Source organism: Miniopterus schreibersii (assembly GCF_964146895.1).
Source record: "Miniopterus schreibersii genome assembly, chromosome: 6".
Taxonomy (NCBI): Eukaryota; Metazoa; Chordata; class Mammalia; order Chiroptera; family Miniopteridae; genus Miniopterus; species Miniopterus schreibersii.
This window is the reverse complement of record NC_138107.1, coordinates 7186965-7212744: the sequence shown is the minus strand read 5'-3', so window position 1 is coordinate 7212744 and position 25780 is coordinate 7186965. Positions and strand designations below refer to the sequence as shown.

The 25780-nt window shown below is 52.0% G+C and overlaps 2 protein-coding genes across 9 annotated transcripts in view; both read right to left on the bottom strand.

The window, feature by feature from the left end:
• Positions 1 to 1988: 1988 nt before the first annotated feature.
• DEF6 (DEF6 guanine nucleotide exchange factor) lies at positions 1989 to 22964 on the bottom strand. The gene is made up of 11 exons (XM_081140582.1): positions 22725 to 22964; positions 11054 to 11194; positions 10240 to 10425; positions 8386 to 8622; positions 8154 to 8300; positions 6169 to 6277; positions 5669 to 5967; positions 4493 to 4659; positions 4183 to 4381; positions 2781 to 2871; positions 1989 to 2581 (listed from the first exon to the last, which is right to left on the bottom strand). Exons 1-11 carry the CDS (start codon positions 22818 to 22820, stop codon positions 2358 to 2360), a joined length of 1896 nt encoding a protein of 631 aa, XP_080996708.1. The 5' UTR covers positions 22821 to 22964; the 3' UTR covers positions 1989 to 2357.
• A 1326-nt stretch (positions 22965 to 24290) lies between these two features.
• Positions 24291 to 25780, bottom strand: part of ZNF76 (zinc finger protein 76) — a 32530-nt gene continuing 31040 nt past the window's right edge. For 6 of the 8 annotated variants that reach the window (XM_081139974.1, XM_081139975.1, XM_081139973.1 and 3 more), the window contains one exon: positions 24299 to 25157. In XM_081139974.1, coding sequence (XP_080996100.1) covers positions 25053 to 25157 — 105 coding nt within the window. In that variant the 3' untranslated portion in view covers positions 24299 to 25052. Of the gene's footprint in view, positions 25158 to 25780 lie in introns of all 8 variants that reach the window. The other 2 variants (XM_081139970.1, XM_081139976.1) reach the window with 2 other exon arrangements.

Sequence of the window (25780 nt, the reverse complement as noted above, 5' to 3'; positions counted from 1 at the left end):
AGAGGAAAGCACTTTGGCAAACAGAACTTGGAAGCTGAGGATCTGCAAATTTATTGTCTTAGAACTTCTTGTACCCTAGAGATACCCCATACCGATAGAGGACCACTGATCCTCCCATCCAATGTCCAGAATCCAGAGTTCCTGTGCTCATAAATGTGTTATGCTTCCTTCTACTTGTATTGTTCCCATGTTTTCCTACTCTCCTTTCTGATTTATTAAAAATTTTAAGGGCCATCTCAAATCCTAGCTCCTACCAATGATTCCCCTTTTCCTGAATTCCCACCGCACTGAGAGTTTGAACCCCACTTCTCACCCCTAAAACATGCATCGTGTTATACTGGCAGCTTTGTTTCATGATACTTTAGATTATAATCTTTGTAATAGACTTTGGTGTACTGGCAAAAGACATGAACTGTGATATCAGATAGCACACAAGTCCCAGGAGGGCAGGGGCTCTATCTGTTTTGTTCTGTGCAGATAGCCAGCATCTAGCACAGTATCTGGCATATGATAAGAGCTTAATTGTTAAATAAATGAATGGACTTGAGTTTGAATCTTACTTCATCCCTTTTAAGCTGTGTGATACCCAGTCATTACTTTTAGATTGAATTTATTCATGAATTCATTTAAAAAACATCTGTTGCATGCTTCCTAAGAGCCAAGCAGCAAGCTAGGCACCAGGGGCCTACGGGGAAGAAGATTCATCCCTGCCCTCAGGGAAGTCAAGCATCTAGTTATGGGGGCTGTTATGTGAAGGTGGAAAGAACAGCCCATGGGCCAGCCCAGAGGGAGAAAAACAGGGAGCTGCTAGTAGGTCTATAAAGCAGAGGCATAGGATGTCCTCCTGGGCCAGGTGTTCACAGGCCCCAAATGCCCATGGAATATGTGGGAATGTGAACTTGACTGTCCAGGTTACCACCGAGACTGGAAAGTGGGGCAAGTCGAGGAGAGATGTGCATTTTAGAGACCCCTTCAGGCAGCCATGGGGAGAAAAGAAGACCCAGTGACTGCTCTTACCCACTTGAGAGGTGATGAGGGGCAGAGTAAGGCAGTGGCCATGAGACAGGGCCCCAAAAGGGTGGATTTGAGAGTGACCAAGAAAATCCAATCAAGTGGACTTGGGCACCAATTCGATATGGGCAAGATGGAGGAGCCAAAGGTGAGCATGCGGGCAGGAGATACAAAGGCCTTAGCCATGGCAGCAGCCATGGGGATAGAGGAGGGATAGATACGAGAGTATGAAGGAGAGAGAATTTACTGGGTTTGACCATGGCTTTTGCATGAGGTGGGTGACAGCGAGGCAGCAAGTCATCCTAGATTCCCAAATCTCTGTCAGGGTCACTGAATCAAATATGGGAAGACCCTGGGGGGTAGCTAAGGTGGTTAGAGCATCACCCTGATACACCAAGGTTGCGGGTTCCACCCCTGGTCAGGGCACATACAAGAATCAACCAGTGATGCAGAAATAAGTGGAACAACAAATCCATGTTTCTCTCTTTCTCTTTCTTGCTAAAAAATCAATCAATCAATCAATCAATCAATCAGTAAACATAATATGAGAAGAGAAGCTAGTTTGGAAGGCTTTGGACAAGTTCCCTGACCTTTCTGAGCCTGAATGTCTTCCCATGGAAAACAAGAATATTAATATCTGCCTCTCAGAGTTGACATGAGAATTAAATAACCTGGGAAACTGCAGGGCATAGAATAGATGGATGCTCAATAAACACTTCTGGGTGATACTAGCAACAGTGCTGGCTTATGTACCAAGCACTTAATCCTCACAACCACCCGATAAGGTAGGTACTATTATTACTCGTTTTACTAACGTGGGAACTGAAGTGCAGAGTGGTAAGAAACTTGAGCATAGTCACCCGTCAGCAAGTGGCAGGGTGTACTCTCCTAGCCCTGTCCTTTAGTCTTTCTTGGACCTGTAACTGGACTTGAGGGAGGAGAAAGGAAATGGCAGGAAAAATAGACAGCAGACCTGATCAATAATGCACTCCAAGAACAGTTTTTATTTGGAAATGGGCCTCCACAACGTGGGTGGCCATCTAGGGGCAGATGGCCCCTGGCTTGCTTGTTTACTCTTTTCCGGCCCAGGGCATAGGATCCTTGGGGTTAAGGCACAGGATCAAGTTCTCAAGGATCAACATCCCAGACAGCCTTAGTGGTCTGGGGCCTGAGGCTGATGCAAAAAATAAACTAGGTTCCATTCTGGACCGTTTCATGGTTGGAGGGCCTCGGCCCCTGACACCAGGTCCTCAGCTCCCTCGTTCGCAGGGGCCAGTGTCACCCACAGGCCAGCTGTGGCCAGGTCCTGGTGGGCATAAGGTTGGGGGGAAAGAGGCTAGCAGAGGCTAATTTTCTGGTTCTGGGTCCAGTTTATCTTCCTGAGGGGTGGAAGCCGAGATGGGAGCCTCATCCCCGCCATTGAGGGACTTCTGCTGCTCACTGGTGCTGGGGGAGAGGGTCCGGTTACCCTGGGATCCCCAGCGGGTCAGGCGCTTTAGGGAGGAGTCGCGGCGGGCAAGCAGAGGGGGCTGGAAGCCTGTGAAGGAGCTGCTGGTGGCAGGACGCTTGTCTGGCAGAGAAAAGGCAGGCATGAGTAGGAGAAAGGTACGTGCAGGGGGAGAGGTTGACGGGCCTTGCCTCAGCCCTGAGGGAGGAGGAGAGCCTTCTGACCTTCATCCTGCAGGCGGTACAGATCTGGAGGGATCCCTTTTGCCCTCCCTTCTCCCTCCTCACTCCAGGGAGAGCTCCAGGGCCAACCCTTCTCTCACCTCCAGGCTCAATGGGATGCATGAGCCTGTTCATCTGGACATTCCAGTGTTTCACGTTGGTGCTGGCCTGACGCAACTTCCGCTGGGCAGCCTGTGGGGCAGAGCCAGTGGGGAGTGGGTCAGGGCCACTATCTAAGACAGGGTGAATGTGACAAAGGCTACTGATCACCTCCTCAGAAAGACTCATGTGTATTCACGGAGTTACGTATATGTACAGTTGGTACCCAATTTCAGGGGACTCATAAGACCTCCCCTCCCAAAGGGTCGAAAATAATCATAATTATAGTTTCCATTTATTAAGCAGCTAAGATGTGCTAAGTACACTTATGATTTTATTCAACCTCCAGAGCAGAAGTTAACAACAAACAAGGGCAAAAGAGGTTAAACGATTTGCCTGGGGACACACACTGACTTCTACACCACGGCACACACCACCTCTCCAGGAACCAACGCAAAACCTCTGCTCCGGTGTCCACCCAGCCGTTCGCAGCGGGTGGTGGGGTCATAGAGGACCTTTCCCTTTCTATGTTACATATTTTGTGTTTGAATTTTTTACAATGACTGTGTAAGCCAATAAAGCAAAATAAAATAAACAATATTGCCCTGGCCAGTGTAGCTCAGTGGTTAGAACATCGGACCACGCACCGAAGGGTTGTGGGTTTGATTCCCAGCCACGGGCATGTACCCTTGGTTGCAGGTTTGACCCTCAGCCCCAGTCGGGGGCGCGTGCGGGAAGCAACCAATCCACGTGTCTCTCTCCCATCGATGCCCCCCCCTTCCTTCGTCCCTCCTTTCCACTATCTTTAAAAATCAATGGAAAAACATCCTTGAAGATTAAAAATAACAACAAAAACAAAACAAACCAAGCAAACAAAACTCCCAGTATTAATAAAAAGAAAACATCAAAATAGAAAACCCCTCTTCTATGGAGATTTGGGCTCCGAGGAGTGGATGTAAAAAAACAGGGAGAGCAAAACATCGTCTTGGAAGAGTAGGAGGAAAAATTTTGCCCAGATTAATAATGATAAAAATAGCAGCTAATGGTGGCCCTGGCTGGTTTGGCTCAGTGGTTAAAGCGTCAGCCCACGGACTGAAGGGTTCCGGGTTCAATCCTGACCAAGGGCATGTACCTCTGTTGCAGGCTCGATCCCTGGCCTGGTCAGGGTGCATGTGGGAGGCAACCAATCTGTGCGTCTCACACATTGATGTTCTCATTTATCTCGTTCAGTCTTCAAAACAATGCTATTAGCAGTCCCCCTTCCCCAGTAAGGGACTTGCACCCAGAGAGGTCAGGAAATTCACGGAGGTCACACAGCCAGAGGAGGGTGCATCCCAGGCTTGAGGAAAGGCCCAGCACCTGATCGTTAGCGCTCTCGCCCCGCCAGGCTCAGCCCCGGCTCACCTCCACGTCCTCATCGGCCCTCTGCCGGTTCTGCCGCACCTCCTCCAGCTGCTGCTGGGCCTGCTGCAGGGAGCGGCTCTGCAGTGCCATCTCCTGCTGCAGCTCCTGCTTCTCCTGCTGCGCCCGCTCGATGTAGCGCTCCTGGTCCTCCTTCAGCTGCATCAGCTGCTTCAGCTTCTCCTCCTCCTCCTCCAGCAGCCTGCCAGGCATGCACTGTGTTGTCTCCAGAGCCAAGGCACCTGGCAGGTGCTCAGCGAGTGGGGCGGCGGGGGAGTCACCGAGGTGAACCCGAGCGGCCCCTCCGTCCTACCTGGTCTGGGCGAGGCGCACGGCCTCTTCGTCCTGCCGAGCTTTCACCTCCAGCTGCAGAGCCTCCTGAAGCCTCTGCTGCATCTCCTCCAGCTCCTCGATGCGCTGCCGCTGCCGGGCAGCCTCCTCCTCCTTCAGCTCCATCTCAGCCTGCATGGATGCCCGGGCCTGCAGGGACGCAGGGCCAGGTCAACGGGGGCACAGGGAGGGGCGCAGCAAGTGTGCTGCCCTTTCCCCAGGGTTCTGCTAGGCTGGCCCAACTAGTTATCTCCAGGTTAGAGTCTGGGGAGTTCCTCCATGTCAGGGTTTCCTGATCTGATTCCTTTATGAGAGCTTGACTAGTCAGATAATGATCGGCGAACAGATGCTACACGGGGGGAAAGGGTCTCAAGTCACCCCCTTCCTAGCACCAGCCTTAATAATAATAATTATCTATGATAACATAATGTGTTATCATTATAATTAAGGCTGGTGCTAGGAAGGGAGTGACTATAATTATAATAATTGTTAGAACAACTGTTTCCTCATTTGTTCCTCACTGTACCTCTACAAGCAAAATTCTACTGGCATCGACATGTCACTGATAAGTAACAGGTACAGAGAGGCTGAGTGACGTGCCTGAGATCACAGGGCTCCTAAAGGGCAGAGCTGGCAATGAACCCACGTGTTCCTGGCTCCAGCTCTAGATCTCTTAAATCTTAAACCTCGCGGCCTCTACATGCCCAGCGCGCCTCCACTTTCGGGCCGCCTCCTCCCATCCCGCATTCCCCAAACTGGTGTCACTGTAAACTACGAGCAAGTCTAGTCCAACCGATTCCCACCTTAATCCAAATTCATCGGGAATGACGTGGTCTTCAGGGCCCCCGCAGCCCAAGCCCCGCCCCCAGACGGGCCCCGCCCCCACCGAGCGCTCAGCCCCGCCCCTTCCCTCGGGCCCGCCCTCCGCCGGTTTCCCGCACCCTCCACCCTTCCTCCTCCCGCGGGTCTCCCCCAGGCACAGGCCCCGCCCCACGCCCATCTTTCAAGCCTACCGGCTCGTCCCAACAACCCCTCCTTTCGAATCCGCCACCATGCGTCGTCCCCGGGGCTCCGCCCTCGGCCCGGCCCGCCCCGCGTCCTCAGCTCCCGGCCCGGCCCCGCCGCGCCCCTCCCCGAGCCCCGGGCCCCGGCGCCCCACCTGCTCCGCCTCGCGCAGCTGGCCCTCGAGCGCCTGCTGCAGCTCGCGGTGCTGGCTGCGGCGCCGCTCCTCCTCCTCCTGCAGCAGGCGCTCCGCCTGCCGCTGCGCCTCCTGCAGCAGCTCCAGCTCCTGCAGCTTCCTCTCCTTCTCCTCCTGCAGCTGCTGCAACCGCAGCAGCTCCTCCTCCTTGGCTGCCCGGCGCCGCTCCCGCTGCTCCCGCTGCTCGCGCCGCTTCTGCTTCAGGTCCTTGTGCAGCGACGTCTTCCCCTCGGCCTGCAGCCGGATCGCCATCTGAATGGCTGCGGAGGGGGCGAGAGGGGGTCAGCGGGGGGCTAGCCCGGGGCGGGGCGGCTCGAGGTGCCCCCTCCCCCGCAGGAAGGGGGCCTTAGGAGTCGCTCCAGGCGTCTCCAGCCTCCCACTGGGCAAAGCGTCATCGCCCCCTTTACACCGAGGAGGCGACTGAGGCCCAGCCACAGCCAGGCCACCGCCGAGCGACTCACCAGCGGTCCACTCCTGGCGCTGGCGCGTGTCCGAGGCGCTCATCTCGTACGTGCGGGAGGCCGTCTTCACACAGAACATGCAGCGCTTTCCCTCGCGGTCCGGCAGCACCTGGGAGGGGGCAGGGGGCCCAGACAGCCTGGCTTCGCTGGGGTCATGGGCACAACGGTCCTGCCCCAGGGTGCTCCAGCTCCAGCCCCTACCCCTCCTGGCTGACCATCTTCCCTGAGCACCCCCCCACTCTGTCTGCCAGGAGCCCCAGTTAAGGGGGGGCTTTGCTCTTTGAAGGTGGGGTGGGCTGTTTTCATCTTGGTATCTCCCCATGGGGCCTAGCATCTAGTTGCCGGCCACTGGGTGTTTATGCAGATCATGCTTGAACACCTCCAGTGACAGGGTCCTCACTACCCAGACCATTCATTTTCACATGACCCTTGCCTGTTGAGAACGTTCCCCATTCATTCATTTCACAGATGTTTTGGAGTGCCCACTGAGTGCCACTCATTGCTCTAGGCATTTGGGACACTGAGGTGTGCCTAACAGACCTAATCCCTGCTTTCCCTAAGCTACATTCTAGTGGAAACCATGTTTTGAGCTTCTTATGTTCTAGGGTCTGTACTAGTGTTTCGTATGCATCATTTTGTTCACTCCTCCCAGACAACCTTGCCAGGCAGGCATCATTATCTCCACTCTACAGAGAAAGAAACTGAGGCTCTAAGAGGTCCAGGAACTTGCCCAATTCACACAGCTTCTTACTAGTGGAGTTGGGATCTCTGCCTGCCTAGATCTGTGTTCTTTCTACAGTGACACCTATTTCCTCATTTGACAAAAAATGGACAGAGCCTAGGGTGGCTATAATAATTTTTAAAAATGTAAAATGACAAGTGTCGGTGAGGATGTGGAGAAATAGGAACCCTCATATACTGCTGGTAAGAATGTAAGATGGTGCAGCCAATATAGAAAACAGTTTGGCTGTTCCTCTAAAAGTTAAACAGAGTAACCCTGTGATCCAGCAATTCTACTCCTAGGTATGCACCCAGATAAATGAAAACACATCTCCACCCAGAAATCTGTACGTGGCTATTCACAACAGCATTATTCACAAGAGGAAACAGATGGCAACAAGCCAGTGTCTATCAGGGAATAAGTGGATGAGCAAAATGGCATATATCTGCAATGGAATATTATTCAGCCATGAAAAGGCATGAAGTCCTGATCCATGCCACAACTTGGATGAACCTTGAAAACATTATATTAAAAGAAATAAGCAAGACACAGAAAACACACAAATATTGTATGATTTCACTTATATGAGGTACTTAGATACTCAAATTCATGGAGACAGAAAGTGGGGCTGGGTGAGGATGAGTTATTACCCAATGGGTACAGAGTTTCTATTTGGGACAATGGAAAAGTTTTGGAAACAGGCTATGGTGATGGTTCTACAACACCGTAAATGTATTTAATGCTTGAGAATTGTACACTTAAAGTGGCAAATTTCATGTTATACATATATTTTTACTACAATTTAAAAAATTTTGTTTTAAGCCTCAAAAATAATAATAGAGCCAAGGGAGAAAAGGGGAGGGGAAGGGGGAAAAGGAGAGGAGTGTATAGCATTGTCAAAGGGAATGGCCTTTGGGTGAAGGGGAAGGACCTTTAAAGAGGATTTTGAGGAAGTTTTGCTGTGTAGCGTGAGATGTAAGCCATCTCCTCTAAAATCTTTAACGAAATCCACATTACTCAACAATGATTTTAGTATTTCATTTGCAGTTTGCTTTAAAAAACAAACACACACACACACACACAAAAACCTCACCCTGACATGAATGAGAATGGCCTTGAGATACTCAGGTATATTTAGGTTCCACTCATCTAAGCAGAAATTTGTCACCGGCTTTTCTCCACTGACCCTCCTCCTGAGCGCCTGCCCTCATGCCACACTGAGGCCCTGGGCCCTGAGCGTGCCCACCCTCGCCTGCCCCCTTACCTCCACGCAGCACTGCGCATCCAGGGGGATAGTTCCCCTTTTCTCTTTGCACTCCTCGCTTGTAAAATAGCAGAGGCAGCTGGGCTGCAGCTGGAACCAGCGTTCTGCCCAGTTCCTCCTCAGGTGCCCTCGCTTCCACAGGTAGCCCTGCCAGCCAGAGCAAAGTCAGAGGCTTCACTGGCCCCCTTCGCTCCTCCTCGGGGTCCTCCCCTAGTTCCCAGCTTGGCCTGACCTGCTTCAGGACATCTTTGATGAGCTCCTGGTAGACCTCGTTGATGGCCATGCTGAGGGTGTCCCGCCCCACGCCTCGCAGACAGCGGCCAGAGTTGAAGAGCTCCAGGAACTGCCAGACGCTGAGCCCCCCGGTGGTCTGGGCTGCCTGGGCCTCCTGGGCCAGCAGCTCCTCCAGCTCTGCCAAGCCCACCTCCAAGCCCATGCTGCTGAGCACCTTCTTGAGCAGGTACTCCACCTGCAGGGGGAGAAGGAAGGCCTGGTGACTGCAGCAGGCTGTGTTGTTGGTACCAACACTAGGGGGCGCTCCCATCTGGCTCCCAGAGCCTGAGCAGAGGTGACCAGGAACAGGGGGTTTGGGATGGGGGCGGAGAGCTAAACTGGTGGACCGGGGTAGAGATTTGGGAGGGGATCCTGGAGCCCCAACCCCAGCTCAGGCATCTTCTCCCTTTCCCCAGTCTATGGTCCCACTCCTTCCTGCCTTAAGCTGAGGGCAGGTGAAGGTAGGAGCTGCAGGCTAGGGGCCAGGCAGACGCAGCACATCACAGAAAATATCAGAGGGGGTGCAAGAGCCCTCTCATCCAACACTCTCACTTAGCGGATGACAAAACTGGGGCCCAAAGGGGGAAGTGACTTATTCTAAATCACACAGCAAGTTGCTGGCAGCCAGAATTTGATTCGGATCTCCTGAATCCCACGTGGGTCCTATTCCAAGCCCCAACCCTGTGGATCCTCCCTATGGGAGGTCGAGGGGACTGGGTGTGGGGGTAAGCAAGGCAGGGACAGGAAACCTGCTGCAGAGGAACAGGAAGTGGTGGTTGGGGTACATCCTGCTGCAGTTAGTTCACACTGCACGCTGATCACAGCAGCAAGCGGCCTTCTGAGAGGCCGCCTTACCCTGGCTGGCAGGGGTCTGGCAAGGGTGCCAACTAGGTGCCTGTGTAGATGGACATGCGTCCCTCTCCCGCCCCAGCAGCTTCTTGGGAAACCCTCTCCAGGACTTTTACTCTGGGGGCGACTGGGTCTCAGCTGGGAGTGGGGTGCGCCAGTTGAGGGCTGTGGCTCCCCTCAATCTTCCCACAAGCAGAAGCGAGGATACAAATCTGAGTGAAGTTAGACATGCACATACTTCTGTGAACACAGTGGACCCCTCCCTGTACACCCTAATCTAAAGGCCTAAATTCACCCAGAGGGCTAGGGTCGGGAGAAGGCTGTGCGGATGGGAGGGGGGTGGAGAACAGAGGGAGGGGGCAGGTTGACTGGAAAAGGGGGCACATGCCCTGGCTTCACTGACGAGTTGAGGAAGGGGTGGGACTCCAGGCCTCTGCTCCCAGGAAACCTCTCTGGGGTCTGCGCTGAGTCTGCCCTGGCTCCCTTATACTGCAGAAGACAGGATGGCAAAATCTAGAGCCAGGGTCAGACTCAGTTGTCCACCTGGAGTAACTGGAGAGATGTCCCAGAGAGGTCTCCCTTTCCCTCATAGAGCACCCTTCTCCCACTGCCACAGAGCCTAAAATCCTGCCATTTGATCTTAAATGTTTTTGTTCTTAAATGCGCAGTAATGCATCAGGCATTTACACCTCTCTATAAACAGAACTGGCAGGTCACTTTCCTACTGTGAGGGCCAGCAGAGCCCGAGGAGAGTGTAGCTTTGGCTCTCCTGGGAGAGGGCACAGGTGCCCTGATGGGGGCAGTTCTAGGCACCTGGAGATGGCTGGGCGCAGACAGGTATCAACATGGGAAGAGAAAGCAGAAAGGGGGTGTGGGAAAGCACAAAGGTGATTTGGCTGCCTTCGCGGTTCTGCTGAGGCCTGGCCCCAAGTGGTTCGGTCCCCGGGGCTGCCATCACCCTCACCTCATCGGGAACCATGATCAGAGGGTACTTGTCCTCAGACAGGAAGTTGAAGAGGCACCAGAGGCGGAAGGCATCCTGGTTGGAGAGCATGCTGTTCCCGTTGCTATCCACCCGGTAGTTCTTCTTGGCCGTCAGGGTCCAGCACAGCTCATCAAAGTGCTCCTTAACAAAAGCCCCCTCCTCCACCTGCCACCAGGCCTGCAGGTCAGCCAGGAAGGCTGTCCCGGCCCGGCTCTACCCCACACCAGGCTCCAGCTGGTTTCTCGGATCATCTACTCTCCTGCTGTCCACCCAGCCAAGTCCAGCTCTAACTGAGCTGATTACCAGGTAACCAGCTGGTTCCAACCACCCTGCGCCCCCTCACCCCTGACACACACATCCATACCCACCCAAGTTCCCTGCCAACAGAGAAACTCTAGTCCCTTAGCCCCAAGGAGAAAGAAGGGGAGGCCCGGGGGGAATGGACAGTCAAGAAGAACCTGAGAAGACAGTGACAGCTGGCAGGAGCGGGGGGACAGCACTAGGGGGAAGCTGGAGAACTCTTTTTACAGGTTACAGCTGGAAGCTGGAGGTGGGCGTAGGGAAGGATGGATGGGAAGTTACGGGCAGGGTGGAGGCTAGGAGAGATGAGGGAGACTGAAGGGAGTTAAGGGGGGCAAGGAAGGGGCGAGTGGCTGGGAAGTGAAGGGTGGAAATGGGAGAGCAGTTGTACAGAGGGGACCGAAGTGGGAGTTTATAGGGGAAGGAAATGTATTGGGATGCTGGCTGGGAGATGGGGAGAGGTTAGAGGTGCTTCCCCCAGGCTGGGCCCCACCTTGTCCAGGATGTACTTGTTGAGGTAGGGCATGTATCCCTGGCTGGAAACGGGACCATCGTCATCATCTCGGAAGTGCTCCTCCAGAGCCACAGGGTCATGGGGGATGTGCAGGACCGTGTACAGGTTATGGGACAGCACCTGAGACAGAGTGGCAGTTAGCTTTCCTGCACCCCAACCAAAACTGGGCCAAGAGACAGCTCCCACCTCTCTGCCCCATCCCCATCCTGGCCAGGTCCTCTGCACACATTACTCAGTTCAATCCTAACTAAGGCATATATATATATGGATTATTATTCAGCCATAAAAAAGAATGATCTTATACAGATCTTGTAACATAGAAACACACACCTGAAACCTATATGTTCCTATTAACCATTGTCACCCCAATAAATTTAATAAAAAAAGAAAAAAAATGATCTTGTCATTTGCATCAATGGGGACGGAACTTGAAGACAGTACGCTAAGTGAAAAATGTCAGACAGAGAAAGACAAATATGTATAATCTTGCTTATATGTGGAATCTAAAAAACAAAGCAAAACAAAAAACCCTCCCAGATTTAGAGAATAGACTGGTGGTTGCCAGAGGTAGGGGGTGGGGGTGGGGGAAATGAGAGAAGCGGGTCAACGTTATAAACTTCCAGGTATAAAACAAGTCATGGGGATGTCCACCATGACGATTATGGTTACTAGTATTGCATTGCATATTTGGAAGTTGCCGAGAGTCCATTTCTCCATCAGGAAGGACAGTGTTGAGGAGAAAAAACTACCATGCCTTCCAGGGCTTTGCCGAAACCTCAGATGCGTGGCCTTCTGGCCGAGCGTCTGCGGTTTCACATTGTTGGAGCGATCCCTGTATCCCTGGGGGTTGCAGCTTTCTGTGTTTGCTGTGGCTGACCCGAGAAAGAAGGCACATGCAGATTTCTACTGTAATTCCATGAAAGATTTGGGGGGGATGAAGAAGGCTGGCATCTTTCGAGGGCAAAGCGATCTTGGAATGTAAAGAATTTCTTTGGGTTGAATTCCGTGGAAGTTAGTCACTGACCTGTGTTCCTGAATTATGAAACATGAACATTTGAGCAAAGGAATAGTTCTCTTTATAAATAAACAATTAAAAAATAAAAAAGAGAGTAAATCTTTTTTTATATATTAATCCTCACCTGAGGATATTTTTTCCATTAATTTTTAGAGAGAGTGGAAGGGAGGAAGGGAGGGGGGATAGAGAGAGAGAGAAACATTGATGTGAAAGACACATCCATGGGTTGCCTCTCACATGCCCCCCGACCGGGGCCGGGGATCGAACTTGCAACCCAGGTATGTGCCCTTGACCGACAATAGAACCCGGGACTCTTCTGTGCCGGGGGTGGGAGGGCAACACTCCAACCACTGAGCAACAATGTGGGGTTAGGAGCACCAATACCCCCACCCCCGCAAAGTCCAAAATCCAAGTATAACTTTTGACTCCTCATAAACTTAACTACAGCCCTGGCTGGTGTGGCTCAGGTGGCTGGAGTGTCTTCCCGTACACTGAAGGGTCCTGGGTTCAATTTTCAGTCAGGGCACATACCCAGGTTGTGGGTTGGATCCCTGATTGTGGGGGTGCCTATGGGAGGCAACCGATCAATGTTTCTCTCTCACAACAGTGTTTGTCTCTTTCTCTTTCTCCCTCTCCCTTCTGTTCTCTAAAAGCAATAAAAAACATTAAAAAACATTTTTTTTAACTTAACTACAGTTGTCCCTCAGAATCTGTGGGGGATTGGTTCCAGGATCCCCGTGGATACCAAAATCCACAGATGCTAAAGTCCCTTACATAAAATGGCGCAGAGCAATGCATACAGTTGGCCCTCCGCATCCATGGATTCCCAGCCATAGACGGAAAATACTATTTTTGATCCATGATTGGTTGAATCTGCAGATGTAAAACCAGCAGATAGGGAGGGCTGAATGTGTATTTATTGAAAAATATCTGCATATAAATGGACTCATGCAGTTCAAACCCATGGTCAAGGGTCTACTGTATGTACAAATATTGAATCATATTGTACACCTGAAATAATATGTTAAATGTTGATTATACCTCAAAAAAAAACCTCACAAGAAAATGAAAACACTTACTATGCACCAAGAACTGAGCTAAGCACTTTACATATAATTCACTGAGTCCCCATAATAACTGTTAATATCCCCATTTTAGAGATAAAAAACCAAACAACCCTAGGTCCTGAGACATTAAGTAACTCGCCCAAGGTCAGAGAGCTGGCAGAGCTGGCATCAAACCCAGGCAGCCATGCTCTTAGCCACTTTATTAGGTAGGGGGATGGGTCCTCTTTCTGCAGACAAGGACCCTGAGGCTCAAGGATCCACCGCGAGAGCCTGGGATTCAAATGCAGCTCCGCAGATCCCAGATCCCAAGAGCTTCCTGAGACGCCGGGCCGTCCACAGGGAGGCTGCGGACATCCCAGGGCCGACCCCCGGGCTGATCGCTTCCCACCAGACTCCCGCTCGGGCTGCTGGGTGCCCAGCACGCAGGTGTGTCCACTGCCCACGGCCCTGTGCCATCCCAGTCACTGGCCTTCCGAAGATGGAAGGGGCTGGAGAGGGCTCAGGACAGGGCCCTGAATATGGTCTGTAGGGGACAGATGTGGGGGACAAGGCCTCGAAGGGATGGAGGCCGCGGCGGAACGCAGGGGAAGCACGGGTTGGTTAACAAACCCATGATATTAGGAGCAACAGGATGAAGTTTGAACAAAGAAATCAGGAAAAACCCACCTTGGGTGATTCTATTATAGTACTTATTGCAGACAGTGCCAACCGTTAGCCACTGTTGCACACACATTATGTGCCAGCTGCTGCACGGGGTGCTTTCTACACCCCGTGTGGACCCCCACAACTGTCATACACAGACATTAATGGCCCTGTTTTCTAGATAAAGATCCCGAGACTTGGAGAGGTTAAGAGTAATAAGTGGCAGGACTGAGGTGGAACTAGGCGTGCCTGGCTCTGAAGGCTGCCTCCCTATTAGAATATCGATCCCGGGCCTCTTTTCAGCTAGACTGTGAACTCTAGAGACTGCTCATTTTTATGTCCCACTGCGCCTATGTCACCTCCTGCATACCAAAGGCCATCAGTAAATGCCGATCTCGCTGATTCCACCAGCATCAGTAACCTTGGAATCAGCTCCTCTGAGGCAGGAGCTGGCAACACCTAGGGAGGGCCTATGTGCCAAGCCTTCATTTTTCTATTCCCTTCTGGGGCAGGAGGGGGAGGGATGATTGAGACTTCTCCCCAGTGTTCTCGGGCCTCAGGTTCAACTTGGCAAAGTGGGCTGTTGGGGGGCTCAGCAGAGCGTCAGTGTTTTTCTTTTCCCTAACTTCCCTCCAGGCAGCCATCCCTGATCCCCACCCCACGCTCCCTCTTTCCCACGCTCTTCGCGTAATCTCATATGCGATCTTTGGTCTTGCCTTCTCTTGTTCTAGAGAACGGCTGAAGTTTCTTCCTCATGAACTCTGCCCCCCTCCCTTATTTTGGTAGCAGAGACGGGATTTCCCTTTGAGAAGTACCTTCTCTCCATTCTCAGTATCTGTGGTATTGACCATTTGCACCCCAACCCCACCTGTCTGCAAGGGTGGGCACATCAAAGTCATAGTGATTGGGTCAAGGAAGGGCACATGACCAAGTCTGGGCCAATGAGAAGTAGCCCTATGATTTTTGCTTCCTCTAGTGAAAAACAGGTATGCTCTATGGAATTGTTAAGTTGCTGGAAGAGAGATGCAGCTGACATCTTTGTCCCATTGTCAGAAGTGCCTGCTTAAGAATAAAGTCATCAGAGAAAAAAGCAGAGTCAAGGGATAAAGAGAGTCATCTTTTGAGAAACTGGATCCAGCCATGCCTGAAGACAATGCTATGTTTAGCTTTGGTTATGTGAGCAAATAAAAAACATCTCCCTTTAGTTATTTTGAGTTGGGTTTCCATCATTTTTATCCAGAAAAGACCTGACTAATACATCTGTGATCACAGGATACCAATCCCCATCTAAGAGGTGCCACTGGCCCCATGCCACTTACTGTCCATGGCGACTAACACAAGAGAACTTCTGAAGGGACAAGTATTATTCTGAGTTTTACAGAGTTCCACCTGTTGCCTCCTGGCCTCTTTTCAATTTATCCAGGTCCTTATCTCCCTTTGTCTCTAAAAGCACCTCTTTAAGAAGCTTCCTGCATAGCCTGGCCAAAGTGCTACACTCCAGTGGTGGGGACGGAAGTCCAGGGACCTTCCCTTTCCAGTTGTGGGGCCTTGGACAAACTCCTTCACCCTTTGGGCCTCAGTTTTATTGTCAGTAAAGCAAGATAATACCTGCCATGGGCTGTGAGGTTGGAGTGCCAGACTTAGGTCTGCACAGAGCAAAGGTAGTCCCTTCCTGTGTCAAAAGTGTGATTTTTCACCTAACAAATGGACACAGATGCAGAGACTATTTGTATCAAGTCCTGAGGAGGTTGTGGAGAAAAGGAGACTTGAGTGTCCTGCTGGTGGGGTGTGAATTGGTAGTCTCTCTGGGGGCAAGAATTTATCAAACTTGAAAAGGAGCATGAGTCCAGTATTTGTAGTCATCCAACCCACAGATGCTCAAGGGGACATAGCTACATGTACAGGAGTACTCACTGAAGCCTTGTTTATAGTAGGAAGAATTGGAGACGGTGCGAGGCTTCTTCGGTAGGGGCAGGTATGGCGTGTTTTAGACCTGTGTGTGTCGGAAAGATTTTACTTCTGCCACATGTGTGCTCTTGGGCCAGTAATTTAACTTCTCCAAGACCTTAGTCTTCTCTGTGAGGATGCTAAGGGGGTCTGCTCCACAGAGATTTTTATTTCTATTTTTATTTATTTATTTTTTAATCCTCACACGAGGATATTTTTTTCCCTTGCTTTTCAGAGAGAGTGGAAGGAAGAGAGAGTGAGAGAAACATCGATGTGAGAGAGACACATTGATTGGTTGCCTCCCCCATGCACCCTGATTGGGGCCAGGGAATAAGCCTGCAACCAAGGTACATGCCCTTGGCTGGAATCAAACCCTGGACCCTTCAGTCCATGGCTGACACTCTAACCACTGAGCCAAACTGGCCAGGGCACCATCCACAGGGAGTTTCAGAACAAAGAGCCTAGCACAGTGCCTGGTGCATATTCCTGAACTGGAGTTGTTCTTAATCCCTCCACCACCACCCCCGGAATTTGCATAGTGCAGTGCTTAACAAAAGTTGTGAGCTATTATTATTATATTTGTATAAACAGACATGGAAAGCTATGCATAATATACTGGCAGGTGAAAAAAGTACGCTGTAGATAAAATGTTTGTAAAACAAATGTGTGTGCAAAGATTAGGTTGAACCATATCAAACTGCTATTTTAGAAGGTCAAAACAGATGTCAGCAGTTTCATATGGTTCAGCCTAGTATGTTTATTTGTACATAGAAATAAAAATCTAGCCAGGCCGGGCGTGGCTCAGCGGTTGAGCGTCAACCTAGGATCCAGGCAGTTGGGTTCGATTCCCGGTCAGGGCTCATGCCCGGGTTGCGGGCTCGATCTCCAGTCTGGGGCGTGCAGGAGGCAGCCGATCAAAGACTCTCATCATTGATGTTTCTCTCTCCCTCTCTCCCTCTCCTCTCCTCTCTCTGAAACCAATAAAGACATATTTAAAAAAAATAAAAACCTAGCCCTGGTTGGTGTGGCTCCGTGGTTAGAGTGTGGCCTGTGCACTGAAGGGCCTTGGGTTCAAATCCTGGTCAAGGGCGCGTACCTCAGTTCCAAGTTCTATTCTAGCCCTGGTCAGGGTGAGTGCGGGAGGCAACCAATTGATCTCTCGCTCTCTCTCCCTCCTCCCTCCTTCTCTTCCAGTCTCTCTAAAACTGTTAATGGAAAAAATATATTCTGGGGAGGATTAACAAACAAAAAAACTTAGCGGACTCAGTAAACTATTAACAGCTCTCACCTCACCACACCGCAGGGAGGCAAGGAGCTTTCATCTTCTTTAACATGACATTTGTCTTTATCAACCAGTAACATGCTTTACTTTTATAATAAATTTCATCTTTTAAAAAATTATATTCTTCTGCACTGATTTTTTTTAAACCAGGAGCATATATTGTTTTTATGACAAAAATTTAATACTACAGATAAAAAACAAAGGGTGCCATTAACCAGTTACTAATATACCGTGTTATAAAGTTGCCCTGTAATAACATTCTGCTGCTGCGCCCTGTTGGTGCGCGCCCTGCCGGGGGTTCTACATTCCTTGAGGGTAACAAGGACTCTAGTCTCAGCCCGACTCCAAGCTCAGTACAACGACCCCCACAAGCTGAGTGTTTTTGACTGATCCCAAAGTCTAACTTAAATGCTCCAATGGTTCTCCATTGTTTTCCGAGGAAAGTCTCGAGTCCTTCCAGAGGCCTCAGGCCCCATGTGACCTGGCCTGCTGCACTTTCTCTGACTCGATCCCTCTTGCTCACTTCTCTGCAGACACTCTGGCTCCCTTGGCATTTATTAGACAAGCCAGGCACTCTTGCCTCAGGGTCTTTGCTCAGGTGCTCCTTTTGGCCTGAAACCTTCTTCTCCCAGGTCACGGGGTGGCTCACACTGTCTCCTCCTTCCAGGCTTTCCTTAGATGTCAACTTCTCAGGTAGGGCCTCTCTGATCACCTTATTTGAATCTCTAAGCCCATCCTCTCTACCTCCCCCCCCCCCCCCACTCCTATCCCTATTTCTGCTCTAGTTTCCTCCATGTCATGTACCAGCTTCTATCACGATACCTTTTTACTTATTTTATCATATGTGTTCTCTGCCTGCAATGTTAGACTGCAAGGGCCAGATTTAGTTCTGTCTGTCTTACTCTCTGCAGTGCCACTGGTCTGTCACATAATGGATACAATAAATCTGTTGAACGAACTGAAATGCTTCATGGGGAGGAGTAGGAAAAATACAAAACTCAGACAGATATGGACTGAATCTCTCTGAGCAAGTTAACCTCACTGGGCCTATTTTCATCTCTCTAAAAGGGCGCTCAATGAAATAACAGACAAAGACTTCCCAGCCCAGGAGAGAACCTGCCACACGGCAGCACGCACTTCTCTCCTTGGTTTCGTCACCCACAGGGCCCTCATCTGAGACCTACCTTCCTGAGGGGGGGTAGGTCTCAGATGGAATCTGAGGGGCCCAGGGCTGAGGAGCCCGTCCCTATGAGCTGTCAGGTGTCACGACAAGGAGGAAATAAAGGCTCCAGACGCTCAGAGCCTCTCAGAGTTTAGCAGACCTCAGGCTGCCAGGCTTCCGGTGCCTGGGTGCGGTGGGGGCTGGGGGGGGGAGTGGGTGTGACCAGAAGAGGGTCATGCTGGAGAGGAAATGGCTGGGATAGAGGCCAGCATGAGCAGATCAATCCTCAGCCCCAAGGCAGGGACCCTCATTGTGCTCATTTTTACAGATGAGGACATCGAGGCTCAGAGAGGTGAGTGTCTTGCTGAAGGAAGGACACTAAAGGCCTGCTCTTGAATTCTATGCTACATTGGCTCTGGCTGAGCATCAGAATCATCTGGGGAGCTGGTGAAACTGAAATATGCTGGGGCCCGCCCGGATCTACTGACTCAGAGTTTCCTGGGGTGGGGTCCAGGTGTCTGCAGTTCACTAGCTGCCATTCGGCCTCCCTCAGAGAGAACTCCCACAGCCCCCCCGCCCCCCTCCAGGTAGCCCTGACCTCTGGGTTGGCAGCCATTGACCTTGGAGAGGCTTCATTTGTTCACTGTTTCCTCTGGAGGCACATTGGGGAGTGGCTATCATCTGGGGTCTGGAGTTCCCTAAAAGCTCAAGTGCAGGGATTGGGGCTACAGCCATGCCCACGGTTCTGTAGTTTCTGGCCTTCGGGAGTAGATGCAGATACAGGGGTTTGAGGATCCATAAAAGCACCAAGTAATGACTGCAGAAAGAATGAGCGATCAATCTCCCCTCTCCCTCCTCCATGGCCAAGTCTTTACATGTATCAAGGTACTAAGTGATTCTTCTAAAATATGCAGATCCTTTCTAAGAGCTACTGAATGTATTTTTCTCAACCAGTGGGTAGTAAAGCTTAGCTGCTATCATGAGGGAAGAGCACTGGGAATTTTAAAAGGTGCGGGCTGTGTGCCTGCTGAGAGCAAGAAGGGGTTGGAAGGGTTGGGTGCAGGCATCAAAGGCAAGAGAGGCTCCGAAAACGAAGGAGAGCCAGTGTAATGTCAAGGCTCAGTTTCTCCTACTTAATTTTTTTTTTTTTTTAAATATAGCTTTATTGATTTCAGAGAGAGGAAAGGAGAGGGAGAGAGAGAGATAGAAACAACAATGATGAGAGAGTCATTGATCAAGCCCGCAACCGGGCATGTGCCCTGACCTGGAATCGAACCCCGATCGCCTAGGATCCTAGGTCAACGCTCAACCGCTGAGCCACGCCCGGCCGGGCTCTCCTACTTAATGTTCTTGGTTAACATTTATTTTCGTAGGTTGTTAACTGGATAGCTTAGTGATCCCCAGTTCAACCCTAGGGCTTTACAGATAAGGAACTAGAGGTTCAGAAATGGTAGTCACTTGCCCATGGTGACCCAGCTGGGGAGTAATACAGGTCTAAACCTGTGTGACTTGGAGCCAAGTGGTTTGCACATCATGAAGCAACCCTCCTCCTCCCCATCCCAGCCTGAGGACACCAGCACAGGCAGGGGTCAGGGCAAAGTTGATGACTCCAGCCAGCAGATTCCTGGAGTTGCTCTTAACTTCCCTCCACCAAGGTGTTGTCCCTGGGGCCCAAGGAGGCAAGCAGCCCTACTTGGGCCCCAGGACTGCCCTGAGTGCCCACTGGAGGCTCAGGAGCCTCCCCAGGCCAAGCAGGGAAGGCCTCGGTTCACCCTCTCTGCCCTCCCCGGCTCCTGCCAGTCAAGGGGAAGTGGTGGGTCTGCTACCTCCTAAGATCCTTATCCAGCCAAAGACACGACGTTCCAACCACATCCCCAATCCTAGGCCCCTCGCTGCGGGCCTGGCTGTCCCGGAGGGAGGAAGCCAAATTCTCAGCTCATCCCCCATTAGGCCTAAAACCAAAGCTGCTCCCCTAGAGAGGAGGGTGTGGCCATTAGGAAGCCCAGCTCCCCTAAGACTCCCCTCACTGCAGCCCTGCCAGGACTACTTGCTCCTAAAGTTTTTTAGAGGTGGAGGTTCTGGGGGCCCTACAAAAATTCAGTCCACAACTCCTAAGAAATTTTGTGTTCAACCCCAATCCAGAAATGTCACTCCTATTGCTCTATTTTTAGTGTTCTCAACCCAACTGGACAAAGACCACTGTACTTTTCACAAGAATTCAAAGAAAGGAAAACTCATCTAATCCTGTTCCAGGGCCTTCTCTTCTCCAGAGAACACACTCCTGACTCCTTGGGCTACTGCTCAGAGGAGCTGCAGTTCTTCCTCTCCCCTCTGGCCTCATCACGGCTTTGCCCAGGACAGACGGTGGCAGCCCTTCTACCCACACATCAGGGCAGAAGTGGTGACTGTCACAGACACATAAAGCTTGCTCTGGCTGGTACAGTTCTGCTTGATCCCAACCAAGGACTCGGCGCCCAGGGAGAGTTCTAGTGAGCAGAGGCTAACCCCAACCTTATCCCTTCTCCCCAAGTTTTTTCAGGGGAGAGGGTGGTTCCTGCTGGTATATTTCTTATCTGCTTCTTTCTCTGCCTTCTGACCACTTCTCTATTGCTCCCTTGCCTTTCCGGCATCCCCACCCCCAACACCATCACTACTTCCTCCCATCCCAGTGTCCACCTCCGATGACATGGGCTTGACATTTCTGCTCTACCCACCACCTGCCAGAGAATCTCACAGCTCAGATTCCCAGAGTGAACCAGTTTTCTGTCAAGTGGAGAGAGAAATCTACCACTGACCTTGTGTGACCAAACAGGCTGCTGGCAGTGGGCTCAGTTTGAGCTGTGATGTGGTACATACAGCAAACAGTTCAAGTATGCAAGCTCCCCATGACTCTTCCCTGCAAATACTCAACCTGTGGGGGTGGGGAGCAGGCACTGGCCCAGTTAGAGGCCAAGACAGAGGCTCAAGCAGAGATGGATTTTCTTCTGTCTAAACTGAAGACCCCACTAGATGATATGATCTGCAATAAAATAATTTGACTATAAGGAAGAGCCTGCCTGTGGGGACATTCTCCCAGATGATTAAAGGTGGTAGTGTACTCTCCTTCCTGGGGGAGTCAAGAATCACTTATTGGATGCTCACAAGTCTGGCTAAGGAATAGATTACGGGACAGGACGGTTTGGGACATTCAATTACAGTGCCTCCAAGTTCAGCAAGGTAGGGGGTCGTAACGGGGACAGGAATAACACCTATCCATTTCCATTCATCTCTCTTAGGTTTCTAGGCACCTCCTACCTTGGTCATTAAGTATGGAGGTTTCCTTGAGACTGTACCCCTACTTGGGGGATCCCAGAGGAGACATAAGGAATCTAGGGCCTTAGCCTCATATCAGGTACATAGTTGGTGGTCAATAAATATTTGTGGAGTGAACCAACGCACCACTAAGGCAGGTCCCAGAGAGCTGAGGCCTACCCTGCTCCCGTCTCCCACTGCTCACTGGTTCCAACAGTTTAGGGCAGCGATTTTCAACCCTTTCATCTCATGACACACATCAACTAACTACTAAAATCCTGCGGCACACCAAAATATTTTTTTTGGCCAATCTGACAAAAACACACACAAAACCAGGCATAACTTTGATTCATTCACAATGGACAGCTGTTGTGTTGGCTGCTGCCATTTTTTTATTGGAAATCTAAGGGAAAAGAGGTCCGTGCCCCTAAGTAGTCAGGTACTGCATGTTTTAAACATTCTTGAGGCTCACGGTTGAAAACCGCTGGTTCAGAGTCTTACTTCTTTCCCACTAACAGGTGGAGGAGACAGCCTTAACCCAGGACTGGAGGAAGGGAGACTGACTTTTGGCCTGCCAGGAACTGCCTAGGGCCAATGAACTTTAGGACAATCACTGATGGGGCTCTTCCTGGGCTGATGCCACCCCATCCCTACTTGAGGTCTCAAGGCCTAAGGTAGAAATGTCCTAACCTGTTCTGTGGGGGGAGGGGGGAAGCTGGGCATCAGCATAATGCCCCTTCCCAGCTCTGGCCCACCTGGGAGGCAGGCTTCAGAGGAAGGTCCTGCCAAAGGTGACTGAGCCAGCCTGGTCTGCCCTGGGCAAGGCTCTTTAAGCCTCTCGGCTCCGGCCCTGGGAGGAAGTGACTGACAAGGACTAGCTAACTGTCTCTCTTCAAAGCCAGGAGGCAGCAGCAGGAAGGAGTAGGGTACGTGCCCAAGCTTGACTCTGGGGAGATGTGTGCTCATCACATGCAGTCTGGGACATCGCCTGGCCCTGGCCCTCAGAACACCATGATGCCGCCTCCACCCTCCCGCCAGCCGAGGGGCAGGGCTCTGGGCAATGGCTCTGCACCTACCCCCTGCTCTCTGGACAGTGGGCAGCAGTCACCCAGGACCGGCCCCACTCCCGGTCCCGGGCCTCTCGATGGCTGGGCGCCCGAGAGCACCAGTGTTCAGGCCGGGCGCAGGCGGGAGGGGCTGGTGAGGTGTGTCTGCCAGCCTCCCCCGGGCCCGGTGCCCCTCACCTTGAGCTGGGACTTGGACACCTTGCCGCTCTTCTCCACGTCCAGCGCGGTGAAAGCGTACCAGATGGACTTGAGCAGCTCCTTGCGCAGGGCCATGGCTGAGGCGCCCGCCCGCCGGCCGGGGGCGGCTCTGACACGGAGATCCGGTTTCAGGAAATGCAAACGGCTGCGGAGACCGCAGAGGCGCGGCGCAGAGCAGGAGCAAGAGCTCCACCTGCCTGCCCGCTGGCTGCCCGCGCCGGGCCCGCGGCCCCGCTCCGGGCCGGGCAGCTGCGGGCCAAGCCCCGAGCCCGAGCCCCGCGTGTGCTGAGGGCAAACAGCTCATCCTGACTTTGGAGTCAGGTGTGGCGTGAGGGGGTGTCCTGTCTCAGTTCCACACTTACCAGCTCCTAGATAAGTTACTGAACCTCCTTGAGCAGTCTCCTCATTGGTGAAGCAGGAAAGAGACCCACCTCAGAGGGTTGTAAGGCCTGAGAATGGGTGTAAAGCAGAGTAGGCGCTGGACAAAGCATTCCTTTCAGTGCCATCTAACATTACTGTGGTGGTGGGGCTCCTCCCAAGCAGGAGGAAACAAAGGCAACAGCACAAAGCTGGAGGAGGAATGGGGCCAGGGCACCTCTCCAGGTCAGCGGACTTGGCACATGATTTGCTGCCTCCCCTTCCTCCGGGCTTTGGCCCTAAAAGGCGCTCAGAGCATTGCCCACTCTGGGGCCCACTGGCTCTGAAGACCAGACTGTTTCCGAAGCACAGGGGTGAGCCTTGTCTGTGTGGGTGGGGTGGCAGAGACTTGAGATTCAGGGCTCCACAGCAGCGATTTTTTTTAGATCCAGTGCTCATCAGGGGTGGGACACCCTCCTGCCAGGAACAGGGGTCATGGATGTTGAAGGTGCCTTCTTAGGCCACTGAGACCCCTCTGCCTCCAAGGCACAGGAGAGTAAATGGGAGCTTGCTAGGCATCCCAGGAGAGGACGCCTGGGCTAGGGGAGAGGGTTCCTGGGTGGTAGGAAGGGGCTTGGGGCACCTCCGATCCCTGCAACATTCCCAGGCAGGAGGAGTCAAACCTAGAGTCTTTCCATCAAGTCCCTTCTCCTGCATCCCTTCTTTCCCATTGGGGCTGTTTTCAGTAGGGTCTGACTGTGGCTTTGGAGTTCCATAGCATGGCTCCAGACACCTAGGTGGGCACCCCCAGAGCTGGGTACCAGAGCCAGGACTTCAGCACCAGAGACCCTCAGTAACCTGGGCAAAGGCACCCCAATCCCCTCCAATGTGGGGCTTTGACTATGTAACACAGGTAAGGTGGGAAAAACCATCCTGAGATCCAACCAGAGCCTGTAAGCAGTGGTCACACTGGTCCTGCTCCACCACCTTGAAGCCCACCCAATTAGCTGTGGGCAGGAAGCCACTGGCAGTTCCTCAGGGCTTATCTCCCACCTGCGTCCCTGGTAGGCCAGTCTCATCTGTCCAGCACCAAGGCTCAGAGGAGTGTGTGCCAAGGAGACAGAGCTAAGTGCCTGATCTGACCAGCCCTCCCACCAGGGCCCAAAGCTGCAAGGAGAAAGGGAGGGAACCAGGAAGAAACTTGAAACTTTTTATTAAATACTCATTCACCCGTTTGCCACCACTGCTCACAGCAGGAAAAAAATTATCAAAATGCAATTTAAAAAAATTAAACCCAATCCCCAGTATATACAAGGCTGTTCCTTGCCTCTCTACCACAGAGGTTGAGGGGCAGCTGGGGGTAGGGTAGGAGGGATGGGCACCTTTTCTCCAGCCACAGGCCCCTGAGCAATTCTGACTGTGGTGGCAGGAAGTACCCTGCTGCCAAGTGACCAGGCATCTCAGCTGGCCTCTGGGGAGGTGCTTATTGCTGGGAGGGCAGGGCTGGGATTGTTCTGCCTCTCCTGGGCTGAAGACCTGTCTGCCCTCTCCCCTGGTGGACAGTGACCAGTTGGAGTGGATGACCAATCCTCACAGTAGCTCCAACTGCCACTTGAGAAGGGGAGTGGACTGAGGCAGGGTGTTCTCCAGAGAGAAGGGAGTGAGTGCCCAGCTGATTTTGAGGGGAGGACGCCCCAGTGCAGCCTGATGACCAAGCTTGTCCTTCTTAGCTCCTGAGGATGACACACTCCCCCGATTCCAGCTGTCCAGCACTTCTCTTGGGCAGGGCCTCCATCCCCTTCAGTTAGGCCATTTTCCTGCTGCCTTCATGCGCTGGAGAGCTACATGGCCACCTTCCACGTGTCAGCCACAGCCTGGGCCTTTGAAGGCAGGGATGGCTATGCAGCATGGCACCTCCTCCAACATGTATGGGACTCAGCCCTCTAGGACTCAGCAGCCACTCTCTGACTCTGTGGTCTCCAAGGTCACGGCACCTTGCTGCATGGCAGCCGTGGCCACGCTGATGGCCTCCTCTAAGGTCTGCTGCTCCTCCAGCTGTGGAGAAGAGGGTGGAGAAAGGAGGAGAGTGAGACCCCTCTCCCAGATTCTAGGGGTAGTGGTATATGGCCTAGCTTTTGAATCCCCTCTATCCACCCACTGAGCACTTAGTAAGGCCCCCATACATAGGAAGTTCTCTGATAGAGTCCTATTAGCCCGGCCAGCGTGGCTCAGAGGCTGAGCATCAACCTACGATCCAGGAGATTGAGGTTTCATTCCTAGTCAGGGCACATGCCCAGGTTGTGGGCTCAATCCTCAGCAGGGGGCATGTAGGAGGCAGCCTGTCAATGACTCTCTCTCATCACTGATGTTTCTCTCTCTCCCTCCCTCTCTCTGAAATCAGTAAAGACATACTAAATGAAACAAAACAAAACAACAGTCCTATTAAGATAGGTATGGCCAGGAAGCCACAGAATGGTCCAGGGTCAGAGAGCCGGGCTTGCTCAGAGAAGGCAATGACTGGTTGGAGAGGACCTTAGTAATCATCTACTTCAGCCTGAAGAAATACAAGTATGAAGAGACGAAGGGCTTATACCACCAGGCAGACTGCCACTTAAGTTATTCTGAAGGCTGAAAGGGGCTTCTCACTCTGCCTAAGTCAAGAGTGAGCCTGAGACAGG